Source organism: Pipra filicauda, unplaced genomic scaffold (genome assembly GCF_003945595.2).
Source record: "Pipra filicauda isolate LSUMZ 115617 unplaced genomic scaffold, ASM394559v2 scaffold234_size1211729_pilon, whole genome shotgun sequence".
NCBI lineage: Eukaryota > Metazoa > Chordata > Aves > Passeriformes > Pipridae > Pipra > Pipra filicauda.
The window spans coordinates 1,150,973-1,169,653 of NW_024104348.1; the positions used below are offsets into that span (position 1 = coordinate 1,150,973).

General features: G+C 42.2%; 2 protein-coding genes across 2 annotated transcripts in view; both read right to left on the reverse strand.

Annotated features, from left to right (window-relative positions):
* EPHA1 (EPH receptor A1) overlaps positions 1-7,357 on the reverse strand; it is a 34,400-nt gene extending 27,043 nt beyond the window's left edge. Inside the window, exons 1-2 of the mRNA XM_027722129.2 lie at positions 7,023-7,357; positions 3,934-4,001 (exon numbers count right to left, since the gene is read on the reverse strand). Coding sequence (XP_027577930.1) covers positions 3,934-4,001; positions 7,023-7,089 — 135 coding nt within the window. The 5' untranslated portion in view covers positions 7,090-7,357. The remainder of the gene's footprint in view (positions 1-3,933; positions 4,002-7,022) is intronic.
* A 9,807-nt stretch (positions 7,358-17,164) lies between these two features.
* LOC113988487 (olfactory receptor 10AC1) lies at positions 17,165-18,175 on the reverse strand. Its single transcript, XM_027722146.1, has one exon. The coding sequence runs from the start codon at positions 18,173-18,175 to the stop codon at positions 17,165-17,167; it is 1,011 nt and encodes a 336-aa protein (XP_027577947.1).
* Positions 18,176-18,681: the final 506 nt, after the last annotated feature.

An 18,681-nucleotide genomic window follows, 5' to 3' on the forward strand; every position in this document is an offset into this window, starting at 1 on the left:
TGGTTAGAAAAGCTGATAGCTTTGATGTATGTGGGGAAGCAAGCAAGAGAATGGAATAGGTAGGAAAAAAACTATGGCCTCCTCCTCACCACGAATAGGAGATTGAGAACAATAGCAGCCTAGAAAGGAGACTAAGAAAATAATATGGGAGCTTTAATAATACTATGATCCATGCAGGAATATAAGTTAGGAAAAATAAGCTCCATAAAACCAGCTACCAGTGGAGAACTGAGCCTTGCCAAATCTTTAATATGTAATAAATATGAGAGGATTTGGCTGCAGCAGAGTTCATGTGATTCCTAAAATAACATACATCCAATTGAAAACAAAGTCACTTGAAACAGGACCCTTCTACAAGCAAAGACAGCTGTAGAACTAGTGAAAGCACACCTCTCAAGAAAACATAGCAGCTAAAAAAGAATAAAAGAGTGTTTAATTTACAATCCATTCAACAGCACAGAGAGAGAAAGTCATATTGACAAGCCCAGTGTGCAGCATTCTCCAATACAAATCGCTTGGAACTTTAGTAGTCACATATACTCATGGAAGTATGACTGGATTATGCAAATATTATTCACATACACAGAAAGGAAATTAGAAATTGTGGATAAAAGGAAAATTTCAAGACAGGCCCACAAGCTGGGGGGGAGATAATCATAGCATTAAAGACAAATATTGCATTGCTCAATACATTGTATCATAGGCCTACATAAACTGATACAGAAAATCCATAGGAATTGTTATTACAGAGTTCATGTGAAATTGGAAGGACATTTTGTGCCTGGGCTAAAAATTCAAGCTCAGAATTCTAACAAACAAACAATTAAAAATATCACACAAACACAAAGATTTAGGTGGAAAGGGACCTTTGGGTCTCTCCTTCAATTCCCTGCTCAGAACAAAGCTAACTTCAAAGCCAGGCTGCGTGGCTCAGGGCCTTGCCTATTAAAAGCGAAATGCAAGAGGATAACATGATTCCTCATCACAATCTGTTCAAAGCTGATGCAATTCTACTTGAAAGAAAATTAGAAATAAATAACTTTTTATACTGCTACTTTACAAGCTACCAGAAAGCAATGCTGCTGTGCCTAATAACTGAATTTTTTCATGATTGGATTTGGGAAGTCTTTTCTGAACAGTTTCAGTGATTTTTGAAACCAGTTCAAGTAGCTAGGCTGTTTGTGCAGCATGAGGAATCTTAAAGAAATGTCAGGGCAAGTAAATTCCATACTCCTGATACCTTCAAAACGGTCATCATTAGCTCTCTAATGTACGTTAGAAGGTGGAATTCTACCACTAGTGGTGTAATACACCTCTCTGTGCCCAACTGCTATTGCTGTTGCAAAATTTCAAAGACAAAAAAAATTACCAAGAAATTTGTTAGAAGATGGTGGAGGGGGGTGATAAGGTAGATAAAAAAGGAGTTATAGAAACTATAGTCTGCGTTTTTAAAAGCCTAGTTTCCAGTAGTAGCCTAAAATGAAGGAAACCCTTTCTAAACAGCTACTATAAAACAAGCTAACACAAACCTTTTAGCAAACACAACTCTATAGGCACTTTAAGTACAGAGACTTTCACTTAAAGACTATCTTTAAGCTTAGGCAAGATGCCAGTTAATGTAATCTACAAGTTTTGAACTACGAGATGTACTGTCTAAAACTGACTGGTGTACAGCTTGGTGTCCTTAGGCTGCTCACATGTTAACAGAAACATTGCCTGTGCTGGACACAGACCAAGTCTGACCCTGAAACAACCACCCATGGCAAGCTATTTCACCCACTGTCATTGGCTAAAAGTGAGGAGAAAACAAAGGTGTAATTCTGCCTCCACAGACTTATCCAATCTCTCTGGGCTATGCCTCGGAGGCCTTGTCCATATAAAGCATGAAAATTCCTCATGGCAAATTCCTCCTCTGTGCGATAAGTGTATTGACACAAATCCAGCTCATAGATGGGAGATCTCTGGCATCTGAGGTGAGGTACAAGTACCAGTGTTACATGAAATACACCCTTCAACTGCGTATGCAATACAGCTCAGGTGTTTCCAGCCTTTTACTAATCAAGCTAGTCAGACTATTCAGTATTACTCTTGGCTCATTTGTGTCAAAAAATATTCTGAATTATTTTCAGTTCTTTTTAAAACATATTTATTTCTTCATTTTGGACAAATTATTTCATGAAGAGTTGTTCAAAGTTCTGATTACAAGAGAATCATCCATTTTTCCCTTTTTGCTTGTGGTAATTTGTCAGCCTTCCACCTAACAGTTATTGGGAAATGATGTGATTAGACAAATCTCTGCAAAAGACTTGCTCATTGAGAGTCAATGAATCTATTCTTCATACTCTGTTATTTTATCAGTCATCAGTATCCTGATCTATTAGTTTTGATTGCTCACAGGCCATGTTTTCTCAGTTACAATTACATTTTGAATATACATCTTTTGAAAAGCAGATGTAGCACAAGTAGGTGGGTATGCCTACTCCTTACACTGCTGTGAACCTACTATGCAAAAATCAGATGTTCTGTAATAGCGATTTTATTTTCTTCCTATCGGATTTTTTTTAGAATGCACTTTTCAGTGATTTTTTCTAATCTCTTCAAGAGTTAGACTTCATTGTGAACATGCTTGAAGCCTAGAATTGGGGTAAAATTGCCACACAGACAGTTGATGGGACAACAGAGGGAACAATGGGCAAAACATGATCTACATGTATGTCTCACTAGGGCACCTGTTTTGAGTAGGGTATAATAATAATAACCAAAACAGTTTACTAATAAAACAAAGGCAGTTATGCCAGTACTGGAGAACCTCACTGTCTGGCTCTACTTTACCCAGCAAGGCTACTGGGAGGAGGAGAAGGAGGAGGAGGCTGGGGTGAATTTAAAGCAGCCACAGCACATTACAGAGGAAAGTTATGAAAATTAATTAGGAACAGGTTGAACCCAGGTCTACTTTATAGGCATCAAGGGTGAAGACTCTCTCTCCACAGGAAAGCTTGGGACTTGCTAGAAAGACAAGAGCATGGATGAGGAACTTAGAACTATGAATTAACGTATGTCCTTCTAACTACTCCGTAAATTCCATTTTCTTTGTGCCTTCCTTCCACCACTGCCACAGTTCTGCTGTTACAAATGAAACCATCTTTGACAACGTTGGTTGTGACACTAAAGGGACTGCTCGACTGTACTGCATACAAAATAGCTGTACTTGTACAAAAATATCTGAGAGTTCAGCTGTCTTTTGGGGTCCTATTTTGCAGTGATTTCAGAAGTAGATTTTTAAGCACTTCCATCAACTCAATTTTGTACTCATGAAACAAAGGGAAATGCTTTTCTCATTATCAGCTGTGTGGACCAAACACAGCATTAGGGCTGGGTGTAAGGTCCTAGAATCTTGCAGCCCACCCATAAGAGTAGATTGTTGCCCCATGAGTTAACAGCTATTTCTTCAGTCAGCTGCTGAATTAAAAGATGTGTAATGTGTTTCTAATTTCTTGAAGGACTTTGAGACAGTAATACTTCTGCTATGCCTATTTTCTTAGAAAAAGAGATGTAAGATTTATTTGCAATATGACAGAATGAAAACCTAGATGATGATTGGATTTTTTTCTTTTTTTTCTCTCCATTGCTTTATTACCTCATGGAAACAATATATTTCAAGGATATGTTTAATCACTGAGAGCTAATGAAAGTCAATAAGCATCAGAAAAGCTACTGACACTCAATGAGCTATCAGTCCTTAAAAGCTGGCTAGTGGCTGAGACTGCAGAGGTGAAGGGGCAGAAAGGGAGAGAGATTTACAAAGCATAAAATTTTCAGGAGAGAGCTGCAGAAGCTCAATTTCAGTAGGAAGGGTGAAAGTTCAACATGGATTATGCTTTTGCATCATTTAGTACTCCCAGTGGCTCCCCTTCCTTGAATGTGTGTACTCACCCCTACTTCTGGAGGGTCTGGAAGCCAGCCTAGTTCACCCTGCGCAGTGCTTGTGTCAAGTAGATTCACTGAAAACCGGAAGAAGAAGAGGAAAAAAGAAATCAGTGACCCAACTTATACGGCCCATAGAATGGTTTCATCCTTGTTTTGTCACAGAAGAAAAGTATTGCTAAAGGAAGGATGGAAAGATACGAGACAGTGCAGCTAGTCAGGAGTTAAAAGTTTTTACAAGACCCCCTCTCACACACATCCAAAAAATGCAACCCTGACAAATTTTATTACTTCCTAAAGCTGCCCCAAAAGGGAAGGAGAAGGCTGAAGCCTATTCAAATGGCAACTCAGCATTAGCAGCTGAACACCTTTCCCTTGGAATACTAAGGCAGCAGACTAAATGGATGAAGAGGAAGACAATCAAACAAATTACCAACACAAAAGATCAATCAGTGTCACCTAGGGTTACTATTCAGTGCTTGAAACACAGTGGGAGAGTACTGAGGGAGTGTGAAGTGTAGAAAGGACTTGCCATTGTCACAGTATCCAAAAACCATGATGATGCATCAGTTGTGCAAACTGATGAGACCTCTACTTCTAACTCAGGCTGTCCACCATCTGATGGTGGCCTAGAAATCGTTTAAGTCTTTAGCAGAGACATCACGAGAGTAACAGCTCTGGCCATACTATGGCCACCTCTTGCAGAATTGCCCTGCACAGCTGTGTTAAGCTTTGGCTACTGGAGTCGTGTGACAAAGGAGAAAATCATTGCTATGTTCATTTTAAGCCCTCAAAGAAATTTGAAAATGTGATCAGAGTTTGCCCCCAAGTCTTGATCTGAAGAGATGTTAGAAACGTATCACATTGTAGGCAAACAGGGAGAAGAGAGTTGGAATAAGTCATACTGCAGGATGTGCAGCTTTGTGCCTGCCTTTGGGTCTGCTGGTGCTGCCAGAACAGACTACTGGCTTCCCTGCACCTATCGCAGCCCCAGCTGGGGATCACAGGAAGCAGGAAAAATTCCTTGGATTCTCTTTTAGATTCCTGTGGGTGTATTCAGAGGGGTCATTTCTAAACATCTCAGAAAAGAATTTGGGGTGAAAGGTAGGAGGGGGGAAATTTTTAAATGGCATTTAAATAGCCGGGTTTCCTCCCCCTCATCTGACTGCTTTACAAATACTGCCTGCCAACTGTAAGTAATAGAGTGTAAAGTGCAGATCAGCAAAAGTCCTGTGGAATGAGGAAGCAGGCTGTGGGCCCAGAATCAGAGATAAGAGGGATTGTGCTGCTGTTCTCACCTCTGAAACACCCTTTCAGGATTGGGAGAAGGGAAAAGCAGGAATCCGGGTTTTGCAAGTTCACAGTGTTCACAGTGTGGTCATATGGCAAAACCTTCCTAAGCCACAGGCTCCCTGTCCAGACAAGGCTCCTCAATCACTTCCCTTCTACTCTCAGTCTTTCTATTTGAGATAGTATTCTTCTGTGGTTAGCTTCAAAACCTCCAAGGGTGAGGTAGCCAGTCCTACCAGAGCATTCACCGAGATAACATCTATCCCATGCTTTACAGGACTGAAGCATCAATGTGGAAGTGAGAGGGGCTGTATGGCAAGTTCCATCAGAGCAAGGGAAAAGGAACTTGGAAGTGGCCAGGACAAGAACATTGCAGAGCCCATATGCCGTGCTCTGCTCTGTCAGCAAGGGCAATTCCTTCAGCTCCTGAGTGCCCAGTGCAAGGATGAAGTCCATTGCCAAGAAGTACCTCTCAAAGTGAATCCCACAACAGGGATTCTGGAAGGAAAGGAAAATTGAGTCAGCAAGACTAGAAAAGCACAGGGAATACAACTACTCGGAGGCTACTAGCTCTTTGGTCCACAGCCTTGCTGCTAGGAATCTCATGTGGCTGTCCAGCCATATGGGCGGAGGTGTCCTCCAAAAGAAGAAAGACTTCAGATAAGAGAGGACGCTGGGAAAATGAGCTGTTTCCCAGATCAACAAGTTAAGGAAGAGTAGATCACAGACACAGCCCAAATGAGATGGCTGAGATTGGGGAGAAGCTGGCGGACAGGTCCCTGAGTGTTACTGCCAACTGCTGGTCACAAACTTCTGGAAACCAAAGCCTGTGTGGTGCTACCCTGTATTACTTCTGGCTGGCCTCCTCCACAATGTCTGCTAGCTGCATCCATGTAGCTGGATCCTTGATAGAAACGTGCTTGTCACGAATGCTTTAGAGCACTCAGAACTCACAGAGTCTGAGATAAGCCCATGGCTGAACTGCCAGCTGTGACTAAGTCCTCTTGATCAAGAGCCTGGAGAAGCAAAGTACTGTCTTTGGGATGGAAAAGCCCCAACATCTCTCACTGTGAGACACAGAAGTCCCTAGAGGAAATTAACTGCAGGAGGAGGTAGGGAACAGACCAGAGATGCACGCTTCTTCACCTCTCTGTCAAGTTACCATTCTCCCAGGTTTCATAACCACTGTGTAACTACTCTCAGGATAGAAGGAAAAAAGATCACTAGATCTAATAAAAGGAAGTAAGTGGAACAGAGAAGGGAAACAAGGAATTCTTAAGAGGTGGAAGACGAAACTGTAAACCCCAGCTCCAGCTTCCAACACTGGGGTAGGTAAAAGATTCTCCAATAAAATGACTGTCCGCTTGCTCACAAGGATTAACTCCCAAGAGAGCTTCCTAAGGACTGTGCAGGGGTGTTGGCAGAGGGGGGGGAAGAAACTTTCTGAGTTTGTGTTTAAACTTGTTATATGCAAGGCCCGTGTTTTAGGGAAACGGGCAGAATTCTCTTGGATCACTGAATATGCCGAGGCATTTGTTCTTCAACTAGGAGGAGGTGGAGAAGGACGGGGAGAACATACCTGGGCTCGTTCACTGAGCCACCGAGATTTGGTTGGGGTTTGCTCCAGGCCTTGGTCTCCCACCCACCAACCTGCCCTTCCCTGATACCCCAATCCCTCTATGGTGTCCCTGGAGCCCCAGGCGCTTGGGCCAGGTCCCATTCCCTACCCTTCAGCGAGGTCCCTCTCCGCCTGCCCGCCCCAGCCCAGCCCTCCAGGCAGAGGGACCGGCGGCGGGTCCCACGCTTACCTTCTTTCCCAGGCACCTCGGGAGGAAGGAGAGCCCAGAAGAGAAGGAGCCAGAGGTAGAGCTCCATCCCGGCGCTCCAGGCGCTCAGCTCCACGCTGGCCGGAGAGGGGGCCCGGCTCGCAGCCCCCGCCGGCTCAGGCCTCCGCGCCCGGGCTGCTGCGGGCAGCGCATGGGCCTCTCCCGCAGCCTCCCGAGCGCAGCGCGCACGTTGCACAACCGCCCGCCTGGCCCACGGTGGTGATGAAAGATCAAGGCGAGTGGGTGGAGAAGCCTTACTGCCTTTACCTGTTCTAAAGGGGCTGGTCACAGACTTCCCATCTGGCAGGCAAATAAACCCACCTTAAAGGCAGCCACCTCTTTTCCTGGGAGCCTCCCTCCACCTTTGCTCCACTCCCGTAAGAGGCTCCCGATTGCCACCTCCTGGGCAGCCCTCGCCATCCTTCCCGCTCCAGCCGGCCCCGGCAGTGGCTTTGAGCTGAAATTTTAGGAAGAAATTCTTTACTATGAGGGCGATGAGGGGCTGGAACAGGTTGTCCAGAGAGGTTGTGACTACCCCACCTCTGGAAGTGTTCAAGGCCAGGTTGGATGGGGCCCTGACAACCTGGTCTAGTGGAAGCTCTAGTTCCAACCCTCACAGCAGGGGAGTTGGAAAGAGGTGGTCTTTAAGGTCCCTTCCAATCCAAACCATTCTGTGATTCTATGATCTATGATAATGGGACTAAAACCGCTGAGCCATCTTCACTGAATAGGTTCAGGAAATCCATCTGTACACCGGGGCAACAGCCCATTTCATTCCCCAAGCATGTCACAGAGAGACAATCATACCACTTTGTCTGGCAGAATTACTGTTTTTCTTTTACTAAGCTTCTCAGCACTGACAGAAGGTGCCTGCTTTTCAGTAAAAAAAAAAAAAAAATCATGGGAGAGGAATCAAGCTAGAAGGATTCTCTCTCTCTGTGTAGGAAGACTTCATGGGCTTTAAGTTTTCTTCCTGAGGGACATAAATATGAAACTTGCCTTTGTTCTGCCTCTTCTGCCATTCATCAAGGATGTTATTCCCACCCATGCACAGCTATTACACCCCTCCCCGTAAGATACAGATGGTATTATTACACTTACACTTGCTGTAAGACTGCATTCCTCCTGCTCTCTTCCTCCTCCTCCTCAAGGAAGGCTAAAGAAAGGACCTTGTCAGGTTGCTTAGAGAAACTGGGGGTTCTCCACCCTTGGAGATGTTCCATGTTCACCAGGACACAGCCATGAGTAACATATCCACCTCTGGAGTCAGCCCTGCTGTGAGCAGAGTTTGGGACTATGGACTTCCTGAGGTCCCTTGCATCTAAATCTTTCAGCGAGTTCTGTGATTCTCTAACCATACATCTTGGGAAACCAAAATCTATCCCAAGAAGTTTGAACACAGGCAAGAGAAATTTGAGAACAAATGGTTAAAATGCTAACCTTTAAATTTTATGTAGCACATGAAGTAAAAGATCCGTGCAAATAATGTAAATGTTAATGACATTCAGAGTAGTTATATCTTAAATTTGTTACAGTTTAATCCTGTCTAAAGTGCTCTTTATCAGTCTGCAGTGCTAAGTCTCAAATTTTTACGCCCATGTTTCCCCCGCATCTGAATTACTCCCATTGCAGCACCAATATAAGGTTTTCTTGTCTACAACCCATACCTTGAGTTTGCACTAGTGAAATGTATCCATTTCGATCTTCATTTGTACAGTACTGTGCCTTCTTCAGTCTATGATGTATCATTGGGGCAGATAGACCCACAGCTAACTTCTCTGTGATGGGACAACGTAGGTGTGGCCTGCATAGACATGAGACGGGAAAGAGCCGTTTGCACTCTGGAGGGTAAGGCTCCAGGGCAGATCAGGACCTCATGTCCTTCCTCAGGAAAAAAAATAAAGAAATCAGTACTGATATTTGATTCCTCAATGCTATCAGAGTTTGTACCTGTAGAATCTCAGAAGTGCCAAGCTTGAGAGATATTCTATCTCGTTTCATTGGTGTGCAGATACTCAGGATATTTGATCTAAGGAATAGGCAGGAACTAGGGCTTGTTAGAGCAGATGTCATAAAAAAAAAGATTTATTTTCTTTTTCCCCCCCTTGACAATGTCGGCTGATGGGGGTCAGAAATTGGACTATTCCAGATAACAGTGAGCAGAAATCATATGTACCACTTTGTGCTTTTGTAGATTGGAGATCACCTAGTGTAGCTCACAGTCAGAATGTGTACAAGGATAGTGAAACAAAATATAATCTAATGTTACAATAGGATCAAGATCTGAAGAAAATCTATAAAAAAAGTGGGAGCATAAAAAAGTAGAAACTCCAAAGGCCTAGAACTTTGCTGATATCTGTAAAAGCTTCGCTAGATTGCTTTACCATGTGTCCTCTGCACCAAAATGCAGATCCAAAGGGTAAAAGAGGGAATATACACAGAGGCTGCACTCACTAAAGTGAAGCACTACGTGTGAATTCTCATCAACTCTGCTGAGTATTTTGTAAAGAGCGTTCTTCTGCTTGTGCCTTACAAGGCTGGATTTTGTCTTTGCAAACTGTTGGACAAAACTAATTCCCTGAGTGTCTAGTAAAAAACACAAACAAACAAAAACCAAAACAAAAACACAAACAAACAAGAACAAACAAAAACCAACCTAACAACAATCAGACAAACAAAACTGAAAGAACTTAATTAAATGTTTACAATTTCTATGTCATATTCTAGGACTCTATGATTTACATCTCTAGAAACTCTCACTGTCATGGCTTCCCAGTGAGCTTCCTACCTCTGGCATACCTTTTGGTGGTCAGAAGATAACTACATCTTTTAAACTTACTCTCAGCTTGTCTTTGGATTGAATCTCATCTTGTGTTTCTTGTCCCTCTGAGAATTTCTGAATTGCAGGGCATATTTTTTTTTGTTCCATTTCCCAGTATCCTGTTTCGAGTACCACTGAGATTAGGTATCTAGCTGGAAAACATCACTATACCACACACCTGGGCTTTCCTCCTACAGATATGTGGGCTTGTGGTGAGGGAAGTGAGGAGGAAGGCTATGCACCAGCTCTTGTTTTGATGTACTGTTGGGAAAGTCAAAGGGCACTCCCAAGGCTGAGTTGGGACGTGCTTCTTTTGAACTGCAGTTCAGACAGAACTCTCTCATATGTTTCTTACAAATTGATTACTGTGTTTGCTGCTCCTCACATTTTAGAAAGAGCTATGTGTTTCACCACTGCGCTGTTAAATATCCTTATAGATGATGAGTGAAAGTGAACCTAGGAATCTCTGGAGTTCCTCACTTGATATTACTTTCCAAACTATCAAAGCATCCTTTTGGTACTGATAACTTGAATCTGTGCGTCCTGAACCGGCTTTCAGTAAGGGGTCGTAGTAACACAGATGTTAGGGGCCTCAAACACATTTTGCAACAAGCCCCACTTCAGTCTAAAGGAGGAACTTGTTCTGTGGTCTCTGATTCTCTCCTTTTATCCCCTATCTCTACAACTCTGAGAAAAATCTATGACAGCTCTGTAGAGCATAAAGTATGCTCTGTTTCAATGTTTTATTCCCTGTAGAGAATTCATGCTTTCTCTCTCTTATTCTCACCTCCATGACCATAGTTTAATATTCTAGTGTTTTCAATTATATCTTGGAAAGTTTTCTGGCTCTATTCCACCAGCAATTATCATAGAATATTTCAAACAGCTGACTTCAGACTTTTTCTGCAGAAAATAGACTCCTACCATCTAGTGGTTTAAGTTGTTAAATTGGTTTTGTACATGGACTTTTTCACTCAGAAACTCAGATTTTATTTTAAACAGATATTTTAAACTCCTTTGAAGGAGCACAACTGACTCCTCTTTATCACGAAGCAGCCACCCCTAGCTTAGATACATGAAGACTTGACTGCACAAGTAGTCAAGCTGGTTATCTTTCTCCCTTGAGAAGAATAACAAGGGAAGAGAATGAATGAAGCTGATAGAGACAAGCCATAGATTTGGGGTTTCATACCCAGAAGAAGCAGGGAACACTCCCTCATTCATCCTCACATGTGCAGAGATAAATACCCTTGGAGATGTACAAGCTTTGCCTGAAAGGCCCTGAGCAACCTGACACAGTTTTGGTGTTAACTCTGCTGTGAGTAGATATTTGGACTAAAGACCTCCAGTTATCCCTTCCCACCCTTATCTTTTTCTGATTCAGTTTATCATTGGTAGATGAGCAATCACATCTTCTTTCAACAGGAATGTAGACACTTCCTTACTTGGGCTCCAGTCAAAAAACAAGGGCAGCTTCCCATATGTATTCTCCACCTAACAGAGATGTCATACTAGTGCAGGGACCAGAAGTCCAGTTTCCCTGTATAAAACTCCACTTACTTGTTCATCATATGTGTTTCTCTACCTACTGATGCCCTGGCTGGACACCTAATTAAACAGAGAAGTGTATTTCCACTGCCAACTGAACTGCAGGCTTTGTGGCTTTTGTCTCTGAATAAGCTTATCCTGCACATGGTCTGCCTTGCTCTTATTTGGCTTGCAAAACAGGAATAAATGAAATTATTACACCATCCTGCAAATGAAGGGGAGTAACTTTCTTTTCCGCAGAAATTGCCTGAGATAATTCTCTTGCCTTCATATCTCAGCTCTGCTCCCCCTCGTGGTCCAGTGGCTGTGGAGCCTCAGAAGCCCCAGCTGCCTCCAGGAGAGCGCAGCCCATCTCACCCATCAGGACCACATGAAATTTAAGTTTTGTCTGGTGATGGCGGGGATTTTGTTTCTTTGGTCAACAGTAAAGCCATGAGAGACTGAGAGACCTATTGAAAAGAAAAAAAAAAAAAAGGCAAAACTGGGCTTTGCTTACATTAAGTGCGACATTTTGGATAGACAAGTGGGAAGCAATGCAAAACCAGTCATAATACAGTCTGATTCATGTTCCCATTCATAAAACTGCCCTAAATGGCACAAATCTGGGTCACAGGAGTTAGTTACTTTCTATTATACTATTAAATACTATTTATAACACATTATATACTTATAAACCCAAAAAGTGCAATTCTACACTTAAAACTCCTCTTCAAGAGCACATTCTTCCTGGGCCCATTTGAAAATATTATTTTATCTTTGTGACATTAAGTTTTCACAAGATGATTCAATTTCTCCTTGAGCATTACTAACACAACAGTACATATATGATAAACATAAAATTTGACCCAGATAAATTCAATTTCCATTAAAAATGCTCATGACTTCTTTAACTAGGTTGTAGAAAAACAGAATTATAATACTTTTAGTAGTTGAATCATAGCTCAAAATATAGCAATAACAATCTCTTCATGGCAAATACCTCTCTGTAATTTGTAATTTGTTCATATTTTCTAGCTGTTCTTCCCCACTCTTGGATTAATTACGCTAAAGTATGAAAGTACCTCACCAACTCTGGAAAAAATCGTCAGCATTAATAACATGCAGTAAGCAGCCATATCACTAGTCACTTTGATAGTGTGATTTTAAATTTCTTTGTTCTACACTTGCAGCTGTATGTGTGAATTAATCAATCTTTTGTTTTCTGGGTGTTTATAATAGATATTTTAAAGCTTTTATGTATGTTTCATGTCTGCAATTATTTTTATGCTCCTCTTCTTGACAAATTACAGTTGCTTCCACAATCTCAACACAATAAACTTGTCTTTATTCCTTGCTGTTGTAGCTTAATCTTGGTGTTGTAGTGTTGCTATGCTGTGCAGAAATTAGTTACCACTGGTTACTGTGTTAGCAACCTGTGTTCTTCCTGAGAGGTTTCAATGTGGGTATCAAGAGAAAATATTTGAAATAGATACTTGTTGCATTGCAAGTGGGAAGAGGGCGTTGAACGTGTTAACATCTTCCCAACTCACTGCCAACTCTACTCGCAGTTCAGCCTCCCACTTGATTTTTGAAACCTGAACTCTTAATTAAATCAAAACATGAAAACTAAAATGAATGCTGAGAGCAACTGTATACCAAAACCACAATGAAACACGACACAGACTTTAGGAGACCTGATTTTCAGCAGTGACTAGGCTAAAGGCCCTATGCTGCTGAGCCATCTGGTCTTCCCTCTACTTTACATGCCAATTTGTAGAACCAGACGGTCTTATATCTTTGCATACCAATTTGTAAAACCAGACTGTCTCATATGCTTGCACTTGAGCAGGTGAAGCCAAGGGTACACATTGGGTGGATATCGACCTTCCCATGGTCACTTTTTCCTAGGCTTGCCTGGAAGACAACTGAGCACAGCAGAATTTTTAGAGTCAAGAGCTTTAGGTTAGGGATACAATGCTGGAATTATTAATAACGCCTTCAGTCAGCTTTTTGATGTGGAGGTGCTTGCAGGGCAAAGTGAAACTAACTCTGAAACCAACCAGCTGGCATAGAGCTTCACCTCATTCTTCAGCTCCACTTTGGTCTCCTGATTATTTTTTGTCTTACATTCCTGGTTACTTCCTGAAACAATCCATTAAAGGAAACTTAAGGCCTGTACAACAACCCAGTTGGTAAACAAAAAGCTTGTAAAGTCTAGAAATTTTTTATTCTGGAGAGAAATGGAAGGTGATTTAAGCATATTTCTTTCCCATTAGCCTGTTTATAGGGGTGTGGACTGTATTCTTTTATATCCTATAGGAATCTTTCAGGTTTTATATGCTGGGCACAAAATTTCATATAATAATACAAAGCAATCTCAGTAAGGACTCATCTCTCTTCTTTTGTAAGTCTTCTGTCTATAAATATCTGCAAAAGAAACTCCTATAGCATTCTAGTTTTTGTCATAGTAAAGTATGTAAATAGTAAAGCACACTAAATATTGCCATTGCCTTTGGCATGTTCGATGATAAACATGGTAAACAGGAGCCTTTTGTCAATAAAGCAAATCAACATCTGTGACAGCTTTTCACCCTCATGATATTAACATCCATTTTTCTATGCTTACTACTATCCCCACATCCATTTCATTTTGCCACTCCACTGTAAACAGTTGTATTAATTTCACCTTGGTGCTTTCCTTGTGCTTCAGATCAAAATACAAAAAAAGCTATTTGGGTAAATATAGGATTATCTACAGGTTTTCTAAGCTTTTGAAGAATCCAGAAGAAAGGAGGCTGGTGGACTCACTTTCCATGTAAGCCAAAATGGATAGGTTGTTATAACATGACTGTCAAGGGGAGGTGAATACATTGAAACTTCTTCCAAGCGCTTAAAATTGGACTTTTGGCAGTTTTTCAACTTCCCTTACCCATAGTAGAAACAAATTCCTTTTTTCTATTTGGTTTCCTAGGAAAATAGGGAAATATTTTTAATGCAAGTGCATTTAATTCTTTTAGGAGATTGACTATTTATAGGAGCGTATCTAGGCAGTGTCTTACCTGGATTGCCAGTACAATATGACAAGTGTGAAGAAAAAAACCAAGAATTTTTCACTGGTTTCTTTCTATGCTGAAAGGGAGATTTCACTGGTATCCTACCAGTATCACCGGTAGTACTCAAGATATCCCACCTTGAAGTGTCTCTTTGGAATGGCATGTACCATTCAAGGTGCTGGATCTTAAGCACCCTTAAGTACTACTTGAGTACCCTTTAAATACCCTCAAAATCTGTGCCATCATCATCCAAACTCTCTTCATTTTTGAGAAAGTGGACAGCATTGATATTATCATAGAGGCCTTACAGGTTGAGCTCTGGTGCTCAACCACTGATAAGGTCTGTGTTCTCATACAGTGCTTGCTCAGGGCCACCTTTACAAACTTAATTGCAAGGATGAATACTCTGTTTTTATGGCTGTGTAAATCACAAAGTGATTCTTAGGGATGTCTTAGTTGGTTTCACTGGAAAACTTCATGATGCCCCTGTTTGCCAGATCTCAGGTCTCTCCAAATTTAGGAATGTAAGCATTCTTCTTCCAAGAAAGGACAAGACCATTTGTGAAAAGCAGGTGCCCAGCTGTGCTCATTCTGTGGGGAGTCTTGAGACCCTACACAACCCAAACAATTACAATGCCCATGGAAAGATCTTTGCCATATCCATCTTCAGCTGGAGGTGGAAATGCACTTGTTTAACTCTGTGCTGCCTGACTGGATTCTACTGTTCCCTGCAAAGTTCTGAAAAGGATTTAGAAATTATCTTTTTTTTTTTTTGTTATTCTATGCTCAACTCCCTACAACAGGGATATTGCTGTCTTACTTCACTTGAGCATTCCCCAGCTCTCAGCACACAGTGTACTGAGTCAACAGGACTGAAACAACGACTTGGAAATATGGGTGGGGTGGGGTAGAAAAGGGACCTCAGGCAGCTCCTGTCAATTGAAAGATAACATATTAAAAAGAAAGTAGTTATGACATCTCTTATACACTGCTGCTGCTCTTACCTCATAAGCTACCCCACTTCCCACTCTTATCCCTGAGTCCTCTCTACAGACCTGTACAATGCTCGACACAGCTGGCCATAGGGGAGGGGGAAGGGGTGCTGTGAATGGGTGTCGGGATACTGATGAGGATAGTCTTAGACTAATGTGTGTGGGAATACTGTGTGGGGACTAATGTGTGGCGGTAGTCTTGGGCTCTGGGATATCTCTTCACTCCATTCATCTGCAAGGACATTGGGTGGAAAGAATGTCCAGAAAGCCTCCACTGCTTGTTGTGCTTCCCACATGCATCTCAGAATGAAAGAACTGTAAGTCTAGCCTGGCTGCTGTTTCAGTCATGTCATCCCTTCCAAAGGCATCGTCTGTATCCTTACAGTGAGGAGAGATCTGCTGAGGTGCCCCTGATAAGCAACGGTTCATGAGAAATGTCCCTAGTTCAGGACAGAGCCCTGCTATCTTGCTATCTTCCCACAGCTAGTAGCAGATAACAGTTATCTCTCTGCTATCCCATACCTACAGCTACCAGAAACACATGAGGGCCTCTCCCAAGGTTTTGATCATAGTATTATAAACCTCAGTCTTTCTGTCCTTCAGTTTTATTGCCAGACATTTAAGCATATCAACACCTCCTAGAAGGCAAGTTAGAAACCTCTGCTGTAAAATCCTACTAATCTCAGGAAGGTCTGTTTGGGCTCTAAAGAGCTATGGAGGAGGGAAATATTAAATAAAATAACGAAGTTGCTTCTTTCTCCTCTGTTCCTGTCCGGAATTCATCTTCCCTAATTTGTCTGAATCATCCTGTTCCTCCTACATGTAGGAAACTCATAAAATAACACTGTTTTGCACCTTTCAGACTCATGCCCACTGCAGTCCAGCATGTGCTGTAGTTCTCACTGGATTGCTAAAGAAATTACAGTAACTGTAGCAGCAGTATTATTACTCTTACAATGATAGATTTCAACACTCCCCAGGCATCCTTATTTATATGATGCAGTCTTTCCTGATAAAAGTCACGTGATAAGACCAATGTCTTAGTCTTTATGTTACCATAGGAACAACCCAAATCTAAAGCATCGCCCTGTAAAAGGAAAGCTTACTTCCTGCAAAGCGGACATAGGAAGCTAATGCTCTTGTCAAACCGATGGCACTTGAATTTTCTATATCTAGAATAATTCAAGGTTACAGGAGTTTGCACTAACAATCTTTCCTTTTGTGATGGGATGCCAGAGTGCAACCATCTGCTAAATTTGGAGAAAACCACAGCTCTTTTCCCCTTCCTTCTAGCCGTGGACTTCCTTCTTCTAACCTTCCAATAATTTACCAGTCTAAAATTTTTATTGACTTCCCAGTTTCCACTGTCATCTTGATAGAAAAATAATGAAACCAATACTTTAATATTGGTTTATTTGCTTTAAATATTTTTGTTGATCTTTTGATTCTGCTGTGATGACCATGAATGTACACCTGAATAGGTATGTGTTTGATCACAGAAGTGAGACCACAAATTGACCAAAGCTCTTCATCCTCACAAGCCATTGAAGCATTTTCCTTTAGATCAAGTGTTATGTTGAAGACCTTTCTTTTTTTTTTTTTTCTTTTAGCAGAGATTTCTTTTTCTTATAAATATAGTGGTGCATGTAGAATTCTGCCAGGATATTTGCCATAGTGAAGTGTATGGTGATCTGGTCTTAACATGATTATGGGGCTATTTTCCAATAAGCACTAAAATTTACCACACACACACATCTCAACTCTGATTATATCACAGCTCAGCTGAGCTATTTTCTTCCTTCTCAACATTTTCCTGAGGATCCCTCTGATTTCCTTGTTCCTCAGGCTATAAATGAGGGGATACAGTAGCGGAGTGATGTTGGTGTAGACCAGAGACACCACCTTGTCTCGAGCTGGTGAGTAACTGGACTTAGGACGAATGTAAATGAAAGTGGCAGATCCGTAGTGTAATAACGTGATGGCCAAGTGTGAAACACAGGTAGAAAAGGCCTTGCCCTTTCCCACAGAGGACGTGACATGTAACAAAGCCGCAGCAATGCAGATATACGAGGTCAGGATTAGGAGGAAGGGGAGCAGCAGAAGGAGCACGCAGGCAGCCAGCAAGGGCAGCTCAGGGGTGTAGCTCTGTGTACAGGCCAGGTGCAGCACAGCAGGGACGTCACAGAAAAAGTGGTTGATGTGACGAGAATGACAGAAAGGTAAGCGGAAAACAGCCACTGTCAACCCCAGGGCAACAGCAAAGGCTCCCAGGCAGCACACCACAGCAAGCCTGAGGCAGAACCCTTCGCTCATCACAACCATGTAGTGAAGGGGCTGACAGATGGCAACGTAGCGGTCGTAGGACATGGCTACCAGGAGGAAGCATTCAGCCCCACCGAGTGTGACAAAAAGGTGCATCTGTGCAGCACAGCCTATGAAAGAAATGGTGCTGCCATCCACCACTATCAGGCTGAGGAGTGCCTTAGGGACAATGACTAGGGTATAGCAGAGCTCGATGGCAGAGAGCTGGCAGAGGAAGAAAAGCATGGGGGGACGTGAAGGCTCCATAACCACTGCCATGAAGACCATCATATTCCCTGCCAACGTGACCAAATGAACAATGAGAAAAAAAAGGAAGAGGAGGACCCGCAGACAGAGCAGCTCAGAGAAGCCAAGCAGGAGGAACTCCATGGTTGCACCAGTGCTCATATTGTCCCTCTCCATGCAGCCTTCACATGGCATCTACAGGGAGAGAAGCAAAAGGGAGACAGTTGAATTTGACCTGATTCTTGGCAATCAATTCCATATAAGAAATAGTGTTGCAGTACTGTAGAACCAGTGTAGTAAAGCTGATTGTGTAGGGAGGAAGGTGATTTAGCTAAAAAAAAGCAAACTGATTTCACTCAGTCACATTCAGCATGCTCTCGACCCACATTCTCACAACCACCAAGGTTCTTGTGCCTGAATGATCTCCCTAGGATTCTTTGCCATAACTTTGATGACAAAGAATTTCAACAGTTCTGTCTTCATCACTTCTTCTGAGTTGTTCTTAGGTTTGTGACCATGTGCAAGTTTTGAACATGCATTAGGTACCCTTTAGGAGGTAACTCTGATTAGTCTCTCTGTCCTGTCCTTTCTGATCTGAGTGTCCTAAGAAGCTGCAGACAGATGCGTTTGCATCTTGATGACCATCAACAAGTAGGTCTTGGAGACATTCTGCTACTGTTTCTTCTGGTGCTTCCACTCCC

Bases quoted from the DNA above. Each gene is read 5' to 3' on its own strand.
- LOC113988487 (XM_027722146.1), bottom strand. From the start codon at position 18,175: ATGCCATGTGAAGGCTGCATGGAGAGGGACAATATGAGCACTGGTGCA.